This window comes from Prinia subflava, chromosome 3 (genome assembly GCF_021018805.1).
Source record: "Prinia subflava isolate CZ2003 ecotype Zambia chromosome 3, Cam_Psub_1.2, whole genome shotgun sequence".
NCBI classification, from domain to species: domain Eukaryota; kingdom Metazoa; phylum Chordata; class Aves; order Passeriformes; family Cisticolidae; genus Prinia; species Prinia subflava.
The window spans coordinates 106,855,488-106,872,724 of record NC_086249.1 but is presented as its reverse complement, the minus strand read 5'-3'; the positions used below and the strand labels follow the sequence as shown (position 1 = coordinate 106,872,724).

Below are 17,237 nucleotides of genomic sequence, written 5' to 3'. Positions count from 1 at the left end.
ACAAATCCCAGTAAATCCAGGACTCCAGGAAAGCCTTGGGCATAAAATCCCAGGATGCTGGCACTGCCCAGGCTCCCCAGGGAATGGGCACGGCCCTGAGGCTGCCACAGCTCCAGGAGCCTTTGGGATGCCCAGGGTGGGATTGTTGGGGGTCTGGGCAGGGCAGGGTGGGACTGGATGGTCCCTGTGGGTCCCTACAGCTCAGGATATTCCAAGATTTCATGAAGAACAACAGCCATGAAATCACTGCTGCACTCAGCAGCTTCTGAGTGCTTTCTCTACCCTTTCTATGCTGAGCCCACAAAAAAGTCCATGTGCCTTTTTAGGGATTTAAATCCTGTTACAAAATCCTCCAGGCCCCTCAAAATATGCCTTGCACGTCTTGAGAAACTACAAAAGGGAGAAATCTCTGAGTTCAGCTCCCACTGCTCAGTGTCCATAGCACAGCTGGGGCTGGAGCGTGTCCAGGGCAGGGCAGGGAGCTGGGAAGGGGCTGGAGAATTCCTGAGGGAGCTGGGAAGGGGCTGGAGAATTCCTGAGGGAGCTGGGAAGGGGCTGGAGAATTCCTGAGGGAGCTGGGAAGGGGCTGGAGAATTCCTGAGGGAGCTGGGAAGGGGCTGGAGAATTCCTGAGGGAGCTGGGAAGGAGCTGGAGAATTCCTGAGGGAGCTGGGAAGGGGCTGGAGAATTCCTGAAGGAGCTGGGAAGGGGCTGAGCCTGGAGAAAAGGAGGCTCAGGGGGACCTTGTGGCTCTGCACAAGTCCCTGACAGGAGGGGACAGCCGGGGGGGCCGGGCTGTGCTCCAGGAACAGGGACAGGAGGAGAGGGAACGGCCTCAGGCTGGGCCAGGGGAGGCTCAGCTTGGGCAGCAGCAGGAATTTGCCCATGGAAAGGGAGCTCAGGCCTTGGCAGGGGCTGCCCAGGGAGCTTTGGAGTGCCCATCCCTGCAGGTGTCCCAGCAAGGGCTGGAGGTGGCCCTTGGGGACAGGGTGTGGGGTGATGCTGGGGTGGCACTGGGTGACCCTGGAGGTCCCTTCCCAGCCCATCCTGGAATTCTGTGACTTCTGGAATTCCACAGAAGCCAAGGAAGCTCAGGGAGGCAGAAATCCCCACACACAGCCCCTGACCTGCTCCTCGTGGCACATGAGCCCCACAATCTCCTCCAGCCACAGGAGACTTTCTGCTCTTCCAAAGAAGTGTCTGCAGAACTCCTCATCAATTGATTGAAACCAATTTTCCTGGTAAGCTGCAAAATCATTTACCTCTATTCAAGGCATTCCTGGATTCCTGGCACATGCTGATAAATCTGTGCTTAATGGGCAACTTCAATTTCTAATTATTGTCAGCTTGTTATCTGTGAAGTGCAATACTTCAGTATTTAAAAGACTGAATTTTGGGTGGTTGGTTTTTTGGTTTGGGTTTTTTTTTTTGCTGCTGTCACAATACCAAGACTGTTCATCCCTTTCCCATTTGTGTTTAGGTAATTTATGATCAAACCAAATACAGGCACTGATTTTAGAATTAGTATCCTTTTGTCCAGTTTATCATTTTAAAAGACTCCATTAAAAAAATAATACCCAAGAAGTACAATATGCTAAGATGTATCCAAAAACCACATATGAAGAAAAATTAGGCAAGGTTTAAACCTCAAGGATTAATTAAGCAAGGATTAGACCATTCTATTTTCCTTTAAATATAAATTGTGCCCATTCTGTTTGTTTTGTGTCTGACTCTGCAGAGATTCTCTCTTTTCATCCTTCCTGTGTCAGACTGGGAGAGTCATGAACCTTAAAACAGGGCCTCACTTTTAATTTTTCCTATAATTATTAATAACTCCAATTTAAACAAGCTATTTGTTGCTTAAATTCATCCCCACCTTCCACCCTAAATTGTTTGATTTGATCCCAATTGATCAACTTTCATAACAACTCCATTAATGTCTCTGTCACGGTGATTTTCCTGCTGAATAATTGTAGCACAATTTGTGACACCTTGCAGGACATGGAGCATTTTTGGTCAGCTTTCAGGAGAAGCCACCAGTGGAATTAGCAGATCAAGTATTTCAACACTGGAATATTTTATGAAGAAATCAATGCTATTAAACGTTTGTAACCACAGACTGATTTCCGACTTCTCTCTTTTCAATCTGAATTTCCCTGACATTGCTGGTGCAGAAATACACACACAAAAAAATTAGAGTTTTACCAAGGACTGAGCAGTAAAGCATGAAACCACAAACCACAGGCAGCCACACTCAGAGACAAGCAGGAGCACACAGACAGCAGATAACAGTTCTGGGTGGCAGGAGAAAATCACATCTCTTTTATTCAAGATTTCAGTTTGAACTGATTCCTGCAGGCTTGCTGACCTTGTCCTGCACTCTTGGATGCAAAAGCACAGAAATTGGTAATTTCATTTTTGCAATCATAGATTCGGAATCAGGGCTCAAATTTCCTCCTGAAGAGACTCTGCAGATTTAATTGATTCAAACCCTGAATTTGAAAGCCCAGCAGCATTTTCTTAAAATAAAAATTAAATAAAATCCTCAACAGAGATTTGAGAACGCTCCCCAAACTGACATTCTTCATCATTTCAGTTCATTTTTTTTCCCCATGATCAGGTTAGAAAATAATTACTGAACATTCAGAGAGGCTTCACGAGTCCTGGGTTACCTTCAGCTGATTATTGAAAATATCAATTTCCTGCAGTTTAGATCTGGTTTCTTTCTCCACCTCATCCAGCTGGTCCCGGAGCTGTTGCCGTGCCAGTTCCTTGGCCTCCAAGGCTCTTTTGATGGTGAGAAGGGAATCCCCTGGTTTGGAACACATTGTCAAGTCAGTGTTTTCTTCTCTGGAACAGTTTAGGTCATAGGGAGCAACATTTTCCCATCTGCACCTTGCAACACACAAAGGGCAATTCCAGGGGACCCTAGAGTGAGGGAGGGTGTCCTGCCCCAAAATCTACTCACTGTGCAAACTGTTCTGCTGGACTTGCTTGAGCTGATCATTGAGCAGCTGCTTCTCTGGAATCAGCCTGCCCAGCATCTGCTGGGACTCCTGGAGCCAGGCAGGGAGAACAAGAACAGAAACAGGCACAAAGCTCAGTGAGGGAGCTCTCATCTTCATTTCTGCTTTCATTTTTCCCCTCACTGAATGAAGTATTATTGCTTATTTCCCTCCTCTGTGTTATTGCTCTTATCCAAGCACTGTCTGGGTGATACCTCACAGATCCCAGACTTTCTCTGCCAGTCCAGAGGAGGGGATGTATCAGATTGATTTGATTCTCACTGAGTATTGAACCTGGCTTGGAATTACCTGAAACTGAGGGCAGAGAGACAAGGCTAAATTTGAAGAAATGTTCAAATAAGCACTTACTAATTATTTAATTCTGATTTTAATAAATGAATCTCAGGATCCCTGAGGCTGGAAAAGCCCTCCCAGCCCAGGCAGTGCCAGCTGTGCCCCAGGCCCACCTTGTCCCCAGCCCAGAGCACTCAGGGCCACCTCCAGCCCTTCCTGGGACACCTGCAGGGATGGGCACTCCAAAGCTCCCTGGGCAGCCCCTGCCAAGGCCTGAGCTCCCTTTCCATGGGCAAATTCCTGCTGCTGCCCAAGCTGAGCCTCCCCTGGCCCAGCCTGAGGCCGTTCCCTCTCCTCCTGTCCCTGTTCCTGGAGCACAGCCCGACCCCCCGGCTGTCTCCTCCTCTAATAGTTCATTAATAATATTAATAACAGTGCTAATGATTAGTAACTTAGGTCATGAATAGACTGACAAATATTTACAGGAAGAGAAAATGAAGACTTTCCTTTTAAAGGAATATATTCCACCCAAAAGCCATGAAACACAAGCCCTGTGGGTGTGAATCCCTGAATCCTCCATCTTGGAGCCACTGGAAGAGGATTCTGATCTCTCTCAAACTCAGCACGTGGTTGGAAGGTGGTGAACTGCTGTGTCACAGGGGTCCCTGCAGAAGATCCTCTCCCTCTGGAGGATCCTATAAATGTATTTCCTGTAGAACCTTGCTCTTTCCAGAGCATGAAGTGCCACCCCACACACTTTTCTGAAGCTAGACCTCCAAGCCCAAGTTGTCAAAACACCTTCAGCAGCACGAGGTGAAACAGCACCTGAGTATCAACATCCCACCTTTCCCACAAACCCGGAGACTTCTCTGAGCAGCTCTCTGGAATTGCAGGCTGGAACTGAAATCCAGTTCTCAGGAATCAAACAGCTGACAGCTTCCATTTGTCATGGAGGATTGCAAGTGACATCACTCAATGCTAAGAATAAATGTCCCCAGGTCCCTGAACACCAGAGTGAGCCCCAGGGTGTCGTGGACTCCCCACCCCTGGCAGTGCCCAAGGCCAGGCTGGACACTGGGGCTGGAGCAGCCTGGGACAGTGGGAGGTGTCCCTGCCATGGCAGGGGTGGCACTGGGTGGGATCTAAAGTCCATCCCAACACAAGTCATTCTGTGATCCCACAATTGCACAAGAAGTTTCAGTTTTGGTTCCTGAGGCCAGGGTTGACTGCATTGCCATGGCTTTGGGCTGTGCCACTCTCCTCCTGCCAGACCCCGACGGGGCTCTGCAGTGCCCAGCTCAGATTATGCAACAACTGCAGCCTCCCGTGAGCTCCTTCTGCTCCAGAAAATACCCTGAGACAGCACACAGCACAGTCAAGGACCTCAGGAATTCACAAGCAGCAAAGCAGCAAAATTCAGATAAACTGCAGATGGGATTATGAGGAGCTGCACGTGTCCCTCACAGCTGCAGGGCCTGACACAGCAGCAGAGCTTTCCCAGAGAGAAACCTCTGCCCCTCAGAGAGATCCCAAAGCTGGATACTCCAATCCTACCCTGGGCTGGGGCAGCCTCACACCAGCGCTGGGGACACTTCTGGGTGTCTCAATAAAGGATCAGAAGCTGTTGGAAAGTGTCCAGAGCAGGGACAGGGGATGGGGAAGGGTCTGCAGGGCCCCACGAGGTCACTGGGGCAGCTGAGCCTGGAGCAGCCTGAGGTCAGAGCTCCCCGGGGCTGCAGCTCCTCCCGAGGGCAGCGCAGGGACAGCTCCGGGCTCTGCCCCTGCCACAGGGACAGCACCAGGGAGCGCCTGCAGCTGGCCCAGCAGGGATTGGGGTTGGATTTTAGGGCAAGGCTCTTCCCCAGAGGTGCTGGCACTGCCCAGGCTCCCCAGGGAATGGGCACGGCCCCGAGGCTGCCACAGCTCCAGGAGCCTTTGGGATGCCAGGGTGGGATTGTTGGGGGTCTGGGCAGGGCCAGGGTGGCACTGGGTGGTCCCTGTGTGTCCCCACAGCTCAGGACATTCCATGACTGCCATCCTGGGATTATCACTGCCTGCAACAAACGGGAAACAGCAAAATACACAATATATAACCTTGCTCTGGGAGGGTTCCCTGCCCATGGCAGGGGCTGGATGAGCTTTAAGGCCCCTTCCAAACCCAACCACTCTGTGTTTTGTGATTCTGAGAATGCTGCAGATCGACCAAGCAGCAGAGTGGATGTCAACATGAAACAGAAATTCTCCTGCAATACAAAAAGCACCACAGGACAGCATTTGAGGGTGGAATGTGATCACAACATCAGCTGCTTTGTTTGTGAAGGCCAGAACACTTCCAAACATCCCAGATTACTCAATGCATCAAATAGTTTGGGGAATGTGTAAGGACAGAGAATGCCAAGGGACCCTGAAGGTCAAGTCCTGTTTCCTGAGAGCACAGACAAGCATGGACCAAGCATCTAGCCAAGAACACCCACCACATGGATTCCACACCCCTTCCTCATACTGAAGAAACAGATGAAAGAAATTAAAAGCATCAGAAGCTCTGGAAACTCGTGCAGCAAGAAATGGCCAAGAACTGAGTAAGATCCCACATGGCAGGGAAATCAAACCCCAGCTCCTGCCTCTTGGACAAGGGAAAACTCTTCCAACACCTGGGAGCCCAAGGGCTCACCAAGGAGGTGAACGATGCCTGCAGGAACTGAGCGAGCCCCACACAGCACAAAGGTGTCTCAGACACAGCCCAGGGGTTTGGAGAGCAGATCCTCCTGCACATCCCTGCAAGCAGCACAGAGCCAGAGAACTGGCACACATCTGCATCACCAGCACCAACTGGGACACCACTCCTTCCACAAGTTTAAATGAAACTGCATCTTGGAAGTAATTAATAGGCTGAAGAATAATTACTCCTCTGAAGTAACTTATCTTCCCACAGGAAGTGTCAGTTGTATTAAACTAAACTACTTCCAATGAAGATACATCACCCTACAAAGATAATGGCAGTATTGACTTCAACTTATTTGAGAATTTAGAGGATGAAAATCTCCTTTTTAAAAACTCATTCACATCTTTAGTCTGGCCTCTACAGATGAGACAGGAAAATTTGCAGGATATTTGAAAAAAAATTTTTCTTCAGGAAAAAAGCTTTAAGGTTCCCCCCAGACAAAATGTGGCCTTTTCTCCTAAATAGTGTCATTTTCTGGGATCCAGGACTGGGATAAAAACACCTCAGGTGACACTAAGAGTGTCAGTGGTGGAGATCCATGAGAGCAGGCATCACCACACAGCCACAGCTACTGCTGCCAAACCACCCCAAAGCCCAAAACCCAACAGAACTGCCAGGGAAAGCTGGGATGGAACAGCAGGATTAGATTTCAAGCCAGGTTTTACACCTCAGCTCCGTAAGTGTGAGATTCTTTGTAGTGCTACAAACACACTGAGAGCCCCCATGGCCAGCCAAGAATTAATTTCAAGCCCTATGAAGTATTTAATAGAGAGAAAAATTCCTAAATCAAATACTGCAGCCCACTGGAAAACCCTTACAAACCACAAAGAATATTCTTTCACTAAAGGCAGACACCTACTGAGCTCCAGCTCTAATGTGACAGAATTTTACATCAGTAAGAAAGGCAAATGCCAGGCTTGGATCAACAACTCCCTCCTTTCCCTGGGAGCTTCCATCTTCAAAGTTCATTATTTTTGTAATTAAAAAAAACATCAACAAGCCACTTCACTGCAGTCACTTCTTTGCCCCAGCACACAAACAGCAAAATATACACTGGACAATTTCCTTCTCCTCATCCCCAAAAACACCTGCAGCCAAAGCATTTCCTGCTCCCGCAGAGGAGCCCAGGAGGATGAAGGGATAATCCCAGACATGCCTCCAAGTGTAGGAAACAGCTCCTAGGCACCTCTGAAGGACATTAATTTACAGGAATGACTAATTATCTACAGCGATCCTTTAAGAGTGAGGAACAGCTCATTCCAGGTTTGCTCAGGATACTGATGTTTTTGAGGAGGTCAAAATTCAAGGCTAAGAATTAAACTAGACAATGTTTTCTCACCTGTAGCTGCTGCTGTAAATGGGTGATTTCTGCAATTCTGAGTTCTCTGGATTTATTTGTACTTTCAATTTCTTGTCTTTGGGTCGACAGCCGACACCTGATATCCTGAAGCTTCCCCTCCAACTGGTTCCTTTTATCATTCTTTGAAAGAAAAGAAAAATATCTATTTTATAAATTTTTTTTACGAAAATGTTTAGTTGTGTGAGTCCGGATCTAAACACTACTTTTATTCCCTATTTAAAATAAAAAATTCTAGAGAACAAACATGACTAGGGCACAGCCACCACCATGCTGTGAGTTTGAGCTGCACCACCACTCACCAGAGCCTCCAGCTCGAACTCCAGGGTTTTCTTCTTTGCCTTCAGCACCACGATGTCCTCCTGCTCTTTGTTCCTCTGGTTCAGCAGCTCCTGCCGCCGGTTGCGCTCCCACTCCAGCTGCCTCTGCCTCTCCAGCTCCCGTTTGGCAGCCTGCAGGGTAAGAAATGGACACCTGGCACCGTGCACAGGGATGTTCTGAACTCCTGGCACTGTGCACAGGGATGTTCTGAACTCCTGGCACTGTGCATGTCGATGTTCTGAACTCCTGGCACTGTGCACAGGGATGTTCTGAACCCCTGGCACTGTGCACAGCGATGTTCTGAACTCCTGGCACTGTGCACAGGGATGTTCTGAACCCCTGGCACTGTGCACAGCGATGTTCTGAACTCCTGGCACTGTGCACAGGGATGTTCTGAACTCCTGGCACTGTGCACAGCGATGTTCTGAACTCCTGGCACTGTGCACAGGGATGTTCTGAACTCCTGGCACTGTGCACAGGGATGTTCTCAACTCCTGGCACTGTGCACAGGGATGTTCTGAACTCCTGGCACTGTGCACAGGGATGTTCTGAACTCCTGGCACTGTGCACAGGGATGTTCTCAACTCCTGGCACTGTGCACAGGGATGTTCTCAACTCCTGGCACTGTGCACAGGGATGTTCTGAACTCCTGGCACTGTGCACAGGGATGTTCTGAACTCCTGGCACTGTGCACAGCGATGTTCTGAACTCCTGGCACTGTGCACAGGGATGTTCTGAACTCCTGGCACTGTGCATGCTGATGTTCTGATGTGCAGTTGGAGTGCTGCTACAAACTGTGCTCTGCACACACAGGTTGCTCAGAGGTTGCAGTATTTCCCTGCACAGCAGGGGTGACTGAACAGAAACCCCCCTGTTTTCTGTTTTCCTGTTTTTCTGTTTTCCTAGATCCAGTTTGCTGATCTAACAGGTTGTTTAATACTGGGAGAACTTCCCAGGACATCCTCAAATCGCTTTCCAACCTCCAATATTAGACCTTTTGTAGCTTTGCAAAGAACAGCCAAGTGTTTCTGTGCTGAACCCTCCTGGTTTGGCAGCGGGGGGAAAAAGGAGATTTTTGAGTTAACCAGGGTGTGTTTCCTTTAACAAATTAAAGGCCAGGTTGGTCTGGTGAATGCTATCCCTGCCCATGGCAGAGGGTTGGAACTGGGGGAGCTTTAAGGTCCCTTCCAACCCAAACCATTCTGGGACTCCATGAAATGAACTTATCCCTGGAAAATCATCAATGCTGGAAGTTTTTCTTCATTCATTCATGCACCTTTTAACATCAAATATAATAAAAATAGTAAAAATAATTAAAAAATAGTAATAATCAATAATAATAAATACGGTAATAATATTGCAATAATAGTATTGTAAAATAAAATAATATGTTGTGTAATATATAATAATCATTAGCAATAATAATAATAAAATATAACAATAATTATAATTATTAAAGAAGTGAGAGGTCAGGAGCATGTTGTCCTAGATATCACTGTCTCGTTCACTAATTTCACAGGACAAATGAAGCAAAAACTGCTCCTTCCTTGCTTTGAAAACTCCAGAAATTTTAGTTTCTGCTTTAAAAGTTGTCTCTGCAGCCTGGCAGCAACACACCAAGTGCCCAGTGCACACCTGGATTCCCCCAAGCTGGGGCACAACCCCTCCCTGTGCTCCCCTGCTGCTGGAACCCCGGGCTCTGGGAATTCCAGACTCTCTGTGCTCACAGGCTCTGACCCCCAGGCAAACTCTGCATTTCACCTGGGCCTGGAGAAGGCTCCAAAATTGAGTGACAGCACTGGGACTGTGGGGGTGCAGTTTGGATAGAAGGGTGTGAGATCACAGCGTGCAAAACTCAGAGTTTAAGGGGTTAGAACACAGCAATGGATAGAAAGCAAGGTGGAGGATTTAGGGCAGAGGCCAGTCCTGCTTTGTCACCTTCTCCTTCACGGCTCTGGGTGGTGTTTGGTAATTGGGTAGAAAAGTCCTCATTGTGGGCCAGGGGTGGTTGGGTATTGGGTTAAAAGCAAAAATAATTGACGTGTCATTTCTTAATTGGACAGTTTATCCTTAAAAGACCTCATAGAGAGATAGAGACAGAGCCATTTTCTACTTAGCTAGAACTCACAGCTGGTGGGACTGTAACACAGATCAGAATTAACAAACATCTGAGTCTGAACATGAAACAGTCTCTGGAGTATTTAATCCCAACTCTGACAGGAAAGCAGATAAAAAAGCCACATTTAATGGTGCCCAGTGTGAGCAGTGACCTCACAGCCCTCAGAGATGAGCCTGCTCCCTGCCCTGGCAGCAACACCCAACACCCAGCACACACTGGAGCCTCCCTGTGCCCGCGGTACCTCTCTCCTCTCGATCTCCTTCCTCCTCTCCTCCTCGCGCTGCCGCTCCAGCTCGCGCTGCTTCTCCAGCTGCTTCTCCAGCTCCAGCTGCCGCTTGCGCTCCTGCTCCTGCCGCTCGCGCTCCTTCCTCTCCTGCTCGGCCCTCTCCAGCTGTGCCAGCCGCTCCTGCTCCTTGCGCTGCTGCTCCAGCAGCGCCTGCCGCCGCTTCTCCAGCTCCAGGTTACCGCGCTCAAAGTTCTCCCGCTTCTTGTCCTCGAACGTCACTTTGTGCACGGACACACGGAGAAAGCACAGTTAGACCCTGCTGCTGGCGTGAAAACCACGATCCAGAGAATCCACAGAGAGCCAGGGGAATCCACAGAGACCCCGGGGAATCCACAGACCCCAAGGAATCCACAGAGAGCCAGGGGAATCCACAGAGACCCCGGGGAATCCACAGACCCCAAGGAATCCACAGAGAGCCAGGGGAATCCACAGAGACCCCAGGGAATCCACAGAGAGCCAGGGGAATCCACACAGACCCCGAGGAATCCACAGAGACCCTGGGGAATCCACAGAGACCCAGGGGAATCCACAGAGAGACCCCGAGGAATCCACAGAGAGCCAGGGGAATCCACAGAGACCCCGGGGAATCCACAGAGACCCCGGGGAATCCACAGAGACCCCGGGGAATCCACAGAGAGCCCGAGGAATCCACAGAGACCCCGGGGAATCCACAGAGACCCAGGGGAATCCACACAGACCCCGGGGAATCCACAGAGACCCCGGGGAATCCACAGAGACCCCGGGGAATCCACAGAGAGACCCCGGGGAATCCACAGAGACCCCGAGGAACCCACAGAGACCCCGGGGAATCCACAGAGACCCAGGGGAATCCACAGAGACCCCGGGGAATCCACAGAGACCCAGGGGAATCCACAGAGACCCCGGGGAATCCACAGAGACCCCGGGGAATCCACAGAGAGCCAGGGGAATCCACAGAGACCCCGGGGAATCCACAGAGAGACCCCGGGGAATCCACAGAGAGCCAGGGGAATCCACAGAGACCCCGGGGAATCCACAGAGAGCCAGGGGAATCCACAGAGACCCCGGGGAATCCACAGAGAGCCCGGGGAATCCCAGCACAGCGAGCCAGCCTTCCAGCAGGAGGGCAGGCATGGGCTGCAGGGCTGGAACTGCAGGAGCCTTAAGGCCTCTTCCAACCCAAACCATTCTGGGACTCCATGAAATGAACTCATCCCTGGAAAATCATCAATGCTGGAAGTTTGTCTTCATTCATTCAAGCATCTCTTAACATCAAATACAATAATAATAGTAATAATAATAATCAATAGTAATCATCAATAATAATAATTCTTGTAATAATAATATTGAATATATATACAATATATATTGTATATATAATATTGTAATAATGTTATTGTATAACAATCTAATATGAAATATAATAATAATATAATTGAATGAACTCCAAATACATAAAATAATAAAACCCATAGAAACCCAAAGCAAACCCCAGCAAAGTGAATGAACCTTCCAGCAGGAGGGGATGCACCTCCCCTCTAGGGATAACAGCTCCTGGGGTTTAGCATTAGCACTGATAGTGCTGATCCCCTCAATGCCACATCCTCAGCCAACCAAGGAGGGAATTTCCATTCCCATTCCTCAGGCCTCCAGCTTTCTCCACAAAGCTCAGCAAAGTGGGGATAATTTAGACAAACCATTCTCCAGCTGATCCTCCACGAGGACATGGATCTGGAATTCCTCTGTACATTGGACAGCAGCAGCCAACACTTCCATTAGTGCAGAGCAAAGAATTCAACTGCTGACATCATCAAAAAGGCCATTATGCAAATGACCAGAACTTATTTAAAGTTGCTGTTCTCATTAGATTGCTCACTACTATCAGGAAAAGAAATGGTTTAGGTTCTTGAGCAGCTGAGCCCAGGAAATCTGGATTCCTGCAGATCCACATCCTCACCACCTACTGTCCTGAGAGAACAGCCTCACTTCCAGCACAGCTTCCCTGCCATCCCTCTGCAGTCCCAGGGCCTCCTTCCTTCCCCTCACTCCTCAGCACCTCCACCCAAACGATTCTTTCCCTTCCCCTCCTGGTCCTTTTCACACCCTCTGTGTCCCACAGCCCAAAGTGCAGATTCTCTCCTTTTTATGGCTAGCACGGGCATTTTTGGGATGGCAGGTCAGGGAGAGCCCCCTTGCCTTCCAAGGTGTGGGACACATCGGCCCAACACCTGCTGAACCAGCTGAATTCTTGTCTTCTCCACTTTCTGCGCCTTTCCAGCTGCAGTTCCCTCTTCCTTTAGCTCTCTCCCTGGAGCTGCTGGAATCCGTACGAAGCCCCACACTGTTACACAGACTCCAAGGAAACTGGTCTCTGTGGGAATACTGGGATCTCTCACAGAGCACCTCAGCCAAGCTCTGCTCCACCTCAGGCAGAGGATGAAGGCAGCAGGGATTTGTCCTTGCAGTCCCGTGCCAGGGCTGCAGAGGGCTGTCTGTGTGGGGAGTGCAGGAGATGAGGAGCCTGAAGGCTCTTCCCATCTCCAGGGCCACCAATCCCAAGGATCAGGCACAGGAACGAGCAGGACCCAGCAATGTCTTGGCTGTGCCTCTGAGCTGTCCCAAACGCTCAGCAAAGACATTTCCCAGGCAGCCCATGCAACCTCCCAGGCTGTGACCTGACGGGAAAGCTCCTCTGGGAACAGCACTCTAAACATCCCTGTTTTCCTGCTCACCTGGTAATTTCTTTTCCAGTTGCTGCTGTTCTTCTTCCAGTGCTGGTTCTTCTGGTAGCCTTTGGTCTACAGACACTGAACTGGCAGCAGAAATCCCACTGCCAGAGCGGACTCTTCTGCCAAAGGAAACAGGAATTGCAGGGGCTTAACAGAACCCAGGCCTACCCAAATTATTTATGATTAAATGATGAGATCAAATTAAATGCTATGATGTCATGTTTAATGGTACTCAATGTCCATTAAGTGTTGCCCAGAGGGTCTCACTCAGGCACAGCCTCAGGAGAACAGGATTTTCCAGGATCCCAGCAGCTCAATTATTGCTGAGAATCCCAGTCCCAAATTCTGCTTCCAGATGGGTTCAACCCTGTCCCCAAGATCTCTCACTTGGGGGGAAGTTTTTTCCCAGCCAATCTGGGTTTGCATTTTTGGGGAAATGCTGACTTAAACTACAGCAGAAACAGCAGACACAGAGAAAGAACTCACTAGAGTCAAGCTAAAAGCAAGATCCCAGATGGAATACACAAAAATGGTGGATCTTTAGGAGGATATCTGAAGAACACAGTATAAAAAGACTTATTTCCATTGCTGTTACTGTCTTCCCATCTATTTCTCCCCAAAGAAGTGAAATGGAGCAAGAGAAGTGATGAGTGACCCCACAGTTCCAAACCCAGCTGTACCAAGAGGCCTGGACGTGGTGCAGTGCAAATCCACATTGGAATTCCAATACATTCCAACTGCTCTACAGTAGTATAAACCTGAACGTAAATCTAGATTTGTATGGCCAGACTGAGCAAGTTTGGAAGGTGTGGCAGCACAAACACCCACCCAAACCCTGTTCTTACAGGGCAGAAGGTGAGGGGTCAGTGCTCAGTGTCCTGCACTTGGCACTCACAGAATATCCCAGATGAAATACAAAACCCAGCAGTGAGATTCCCAAGGGATGAGCAGTACCTGAATGAAGGTGGGATGTACTCTGGGGGCAGTGCAGGTGGCAGTGGCTGACCAGACATTGCTACATCAATGAGGTGCATAGCCAGGATAAACTCCTCAGCTGTCAGCTTCCCATCTTGATCAATGTCAGAGAGATTCCTTGTGAAAGGGAAGGGACAAGGCAAGGAAATCATGAAATACTAAAAATCACTGTTCAAAGGCATTGTTTAAACACATGCAGTTCCAAATTAATTCCATTTTTTTTGCTATTTTTTCCACACTACTCTGCTTTTTTAAAAGAAATGAAAAGCAAACCCCAAATGCTTCCCTATTTCCCCCATTTCTCATGGCTGTCTGTCTGAAACCCAGCCTTGCAGTCACAGTTTCTCCTTCACCTGCTGCCTGGAGCACGTGCCAGAGAAGGACTTCAACCAGTGCAGTTCTCCTGAACACCTCGTGAACACCCACAAGCACCAGCTCAGGAGTTTGGCAGAACTTTCAGGTTTGCTCCCCTTCCTCTCTGGAGGCTCCTGTCTCCCATGCCAGGGCACCCACTGGCAGTGAACTCACAGCCATTGATGCTCCAGTCCTGACAAGCACCAACCCACCCTGGCACGATGCACATATTAAAAATTATGGAGTAAAAATGATTTGGGGACAGCCCCAAAGCAGAGCTGAAACAGAGGCACAAAATGCTTTTACTCCTGTTAAGGTGGTGTTGGACAAAATTAACAGCCAGAGACAGCACCCAGGAGAGGCTGGAGCTGGCCCAGCAGGGATTGGGGTTGGATTTTAGGGCAAGGCTCTTCCCCCAGAGGTGCTGGCACTGCCCAGGCTCCCCAGGGAATGGGCACGGCCCCGAGGCTGCCACAGCTCCAGGAGGCTTTGGGATGCCAGGGTGGGATTGTTGGGGGTCTGGGCAGGGACAGGGTGGGACTGGATGGTCCCTGTGGGTCCCTTCCAGCTCAGGATTTGATTCTCCAACAAGAAACTGAACTCTAATCATGCAGGAAAATCCCCCGTGATGCTGTGAAAATCAAAGGGAAGTAAGTGATAAATTCTTCTGAAGTCCCAAGGCACAGGGCTTTGCTGATGGGGTTTAAATCTGGGGGACAATCCCAGCCTCCCACACCTGTGACACTGAGCCCCTGGGGCTGAGCACAGGAACAAGGCAGGAGCCTGGGAATGGACCATGCACAGAACTGGGTCCATGCCTGAGAGAGCTCCCAGGACAGCCCAGAGCATCAACTCCTCCCTTGGAGTGCCCGAGTCAGGGATTCCTGCCCCAGCACAGGCTGACAAACCTCCCCCAGACAGCAGCAGCCCCGAGCAGGGCTCAGGAAAGGACCCACAAGAGCTGCAACATCCCTTCCTTATCTCAGGGCACTGGAGAATGGCCCCAGCTGAGGGAGGCCTGTTTGCAGCTCCTGGAGAGAGCTGGTGGCAGCTGCCTGCCCACACAAGCACTCCAAGGCTGGCAAAAGCACAGCATTTCTTGGTCAGTCATCTGCTGGGGGACTGGGCTGATTTGTTTTTATCCCTTTGTTAGGAAACAGAGAAGGAAAGAGTGGTTTTTAATTTATAACACAACTCCCAGTGCTTTGCAAAGAGAACAAGTGCAGCTGAATGGCCTTGTCAGGGTGACTGCAGCACTGAGCCCCTGGGCCAGCTCCAATGCTGCTCAAGCAAACACTCCCAAAGGACAGGAGTTAATTAGGAACAACTTTCCATGGGGCAATAAAAACATAATAAAGTTCAGCAAACAACAAGTTGGAAGGCAAAAGGGAATCTGAGACAAATCCTTTCAAAATCCATTATTGTAAAGGCCTGTAAATGCAGCCCCTGGGAAATCAGCCCTCCCAAATCCATGGAAAAGGCAGAGAAACCCCACAGAAAGTGTGGTTTGGGTTAAGCTTCCCATTCTCCCACCTGTGCAAAGGTAAAGGATTCCCTGGTGCTCTAGCAGGGAATGTGGAAGGCACAGGATACTGAACACCTGTTCTGCCTAAAAACCCAGCATTGAACCCCAACTTCCAAAATATCACACAAAAGATGGTCCTGGTGCTCTTGTGGATAAATATTAAAGAGGGCATAAAAGTGCAGGTTTTGTTTATAAAGTTACACATGACAAAGAGCAACATGTGATTTATCAGTGAGACTGAAAATGGAGAAAACCCCACGGGCTCCAGCGCAGAAGTTTCAGAACAGTTTGTGTTTTGATGGAAATGGAAACATTTATTTTACCATATTGTAGCCAGCTGAGTCTGGGGTAAACTTGACTGCATGAGAATCGTTCTTGCTTGGGGGCCTAAAAGGGAAACAAATATTAACAAAATAAGCAAAACATTCCAGCAGGAACTTGGCTCCCCCAAATAACCAAGAAAAAATATTTCACTTCTGCAAAACATCCACAGAATCCCAGATTTGGGTTGGGAGGGACCTCAGAGGCCACCCAGTGCCACCCCTGCCATGGCAGGGACACCTCCCACTGTCCCAGGCTGCTCCAGCCCCAGTGTCCAACCCTGGGGCACTGCCAGGGATGCAGGGGCAGCCACAGCTGCTCTGGGCAACCAAACCCCTCAGATTAAAACCCAAGACAGCTCTAAACCACAAAGACATGCATAGAACTGGTACAATCAAGCCAGTCTAGTCCCTCCCCTGGAATTGGACACTGCTCTCAGCAGTGGGTGAACCAAGCACTAGAAATGGCTGCACAGGTTTTCACAAAACACACTGTGCCCTTTTCCAGAAACATTTCCCAGGGCCAGCTTTGCAGAAAATAAAGGAAAGATGGTGATAAAATGATCCCAGCTGTGATGAATATTTGCTTCTAAACCAGCATTAAGCACTTGGGAGATTCAAACAGAAAAGTACAGAAAAATAGTCTCCTTCTATGTGAACAACACCCTCAGTGGCATTAAATTGGCTCTTACAGCTCTTACAGGAAACAAGGAGACAACAGAAGCTGTGCCAGTACCTGTCAAGTGTCCACTCATGGTTTTGTCGTGGCTGTTGAAGAGCTGCCGGTACTTGAGCCGTGAGGACTGAGGCACTGCCCACTCTGCCACGGCAGGAGAGCTGCAAGGACAGCAGGGGAACAGGGAGAAATGGAAATTTCAGCACATGAAGGTCATGGGAGCAATCACAGAGTCATAAATCACAGAAGGGTTTGGGCTGGAGGGACCTGAACCCCACCCAGTGCCAGCCCTGCCATGGCAGGGACACCTCCCACTGTCCCAGGCTGCTCCAGCCCCAGTGTCCAGCCTGGCCTTGGGCACTGCCCCCCTCACAAGAGGCTGAAGTGCTGCACTGAGATCAGGTTTTATGCCTGCAAATGTTCTTTCTCCCAGTTTTGCTGTGAGGGTGGGGAGGTACTGAGGTGTCCCAGAGCAGCTGTGGCTGCCCCTGCATCCCTGGCAGTGCCCAAGGCCAGGCTGGACACTGGGGCTGGAGCAGCCTGGGACAGTGGGAGGTGTCCCTGCCATGGCAGGGG

At 49.5% G+C, this 17,237-nt stretch overlaps 1 protein-coding gene across 4 annotated transcripts in view; it reads right to left on the bottom strand.

Moving 5' to 3' along the window:
- Positions 1-17,237, bottom strand: part of ITSN1 (intersectin 1) — a 105,374-nt gene that overhangs the window by 48,263 nt on the left and 39,874 nt on the right. For all 4 annotated transcript variants that reach the window (XM_063393304.1, XM_063393305.1, XM_063393306.1 and 1 more), the window contains 9 exons: positions 16,722-16,822; positions 15,989-16,052; positions 13,766-13,903; positions 12,815-12,930; positions 10,059-10,321; positions 7,680-7,829; positions 7,360-7,500; positions 2,968-3,055; positions 2,672-2,811 (listed from right to left, as the gene is read on the bottom strand). In XM_063393304.1, the coding sequence (XP_063249374.1) occupies positions 2,672-2,811; positions 2,968-3,055; positions 7,360-7,500; positions 7,680-7,829; positions 10,059-10,321; positions 12,815-12,930; positions 13,766-13,903; positions 15,989-16,052; positions 16,722-16,822 (1,201 nt within the window). The remainder of the gene's footprint in view (positions 1-2,671; positions 2,812-2,967; positions 3,056-7,359; positions 7,501-7,679; positions 7,830-10,058; positions 10,322-12,814; positions 12,931-13,765; positions 13,904-15,988; positions 16,053-16,721; positions 16,823-17,237) is intronic.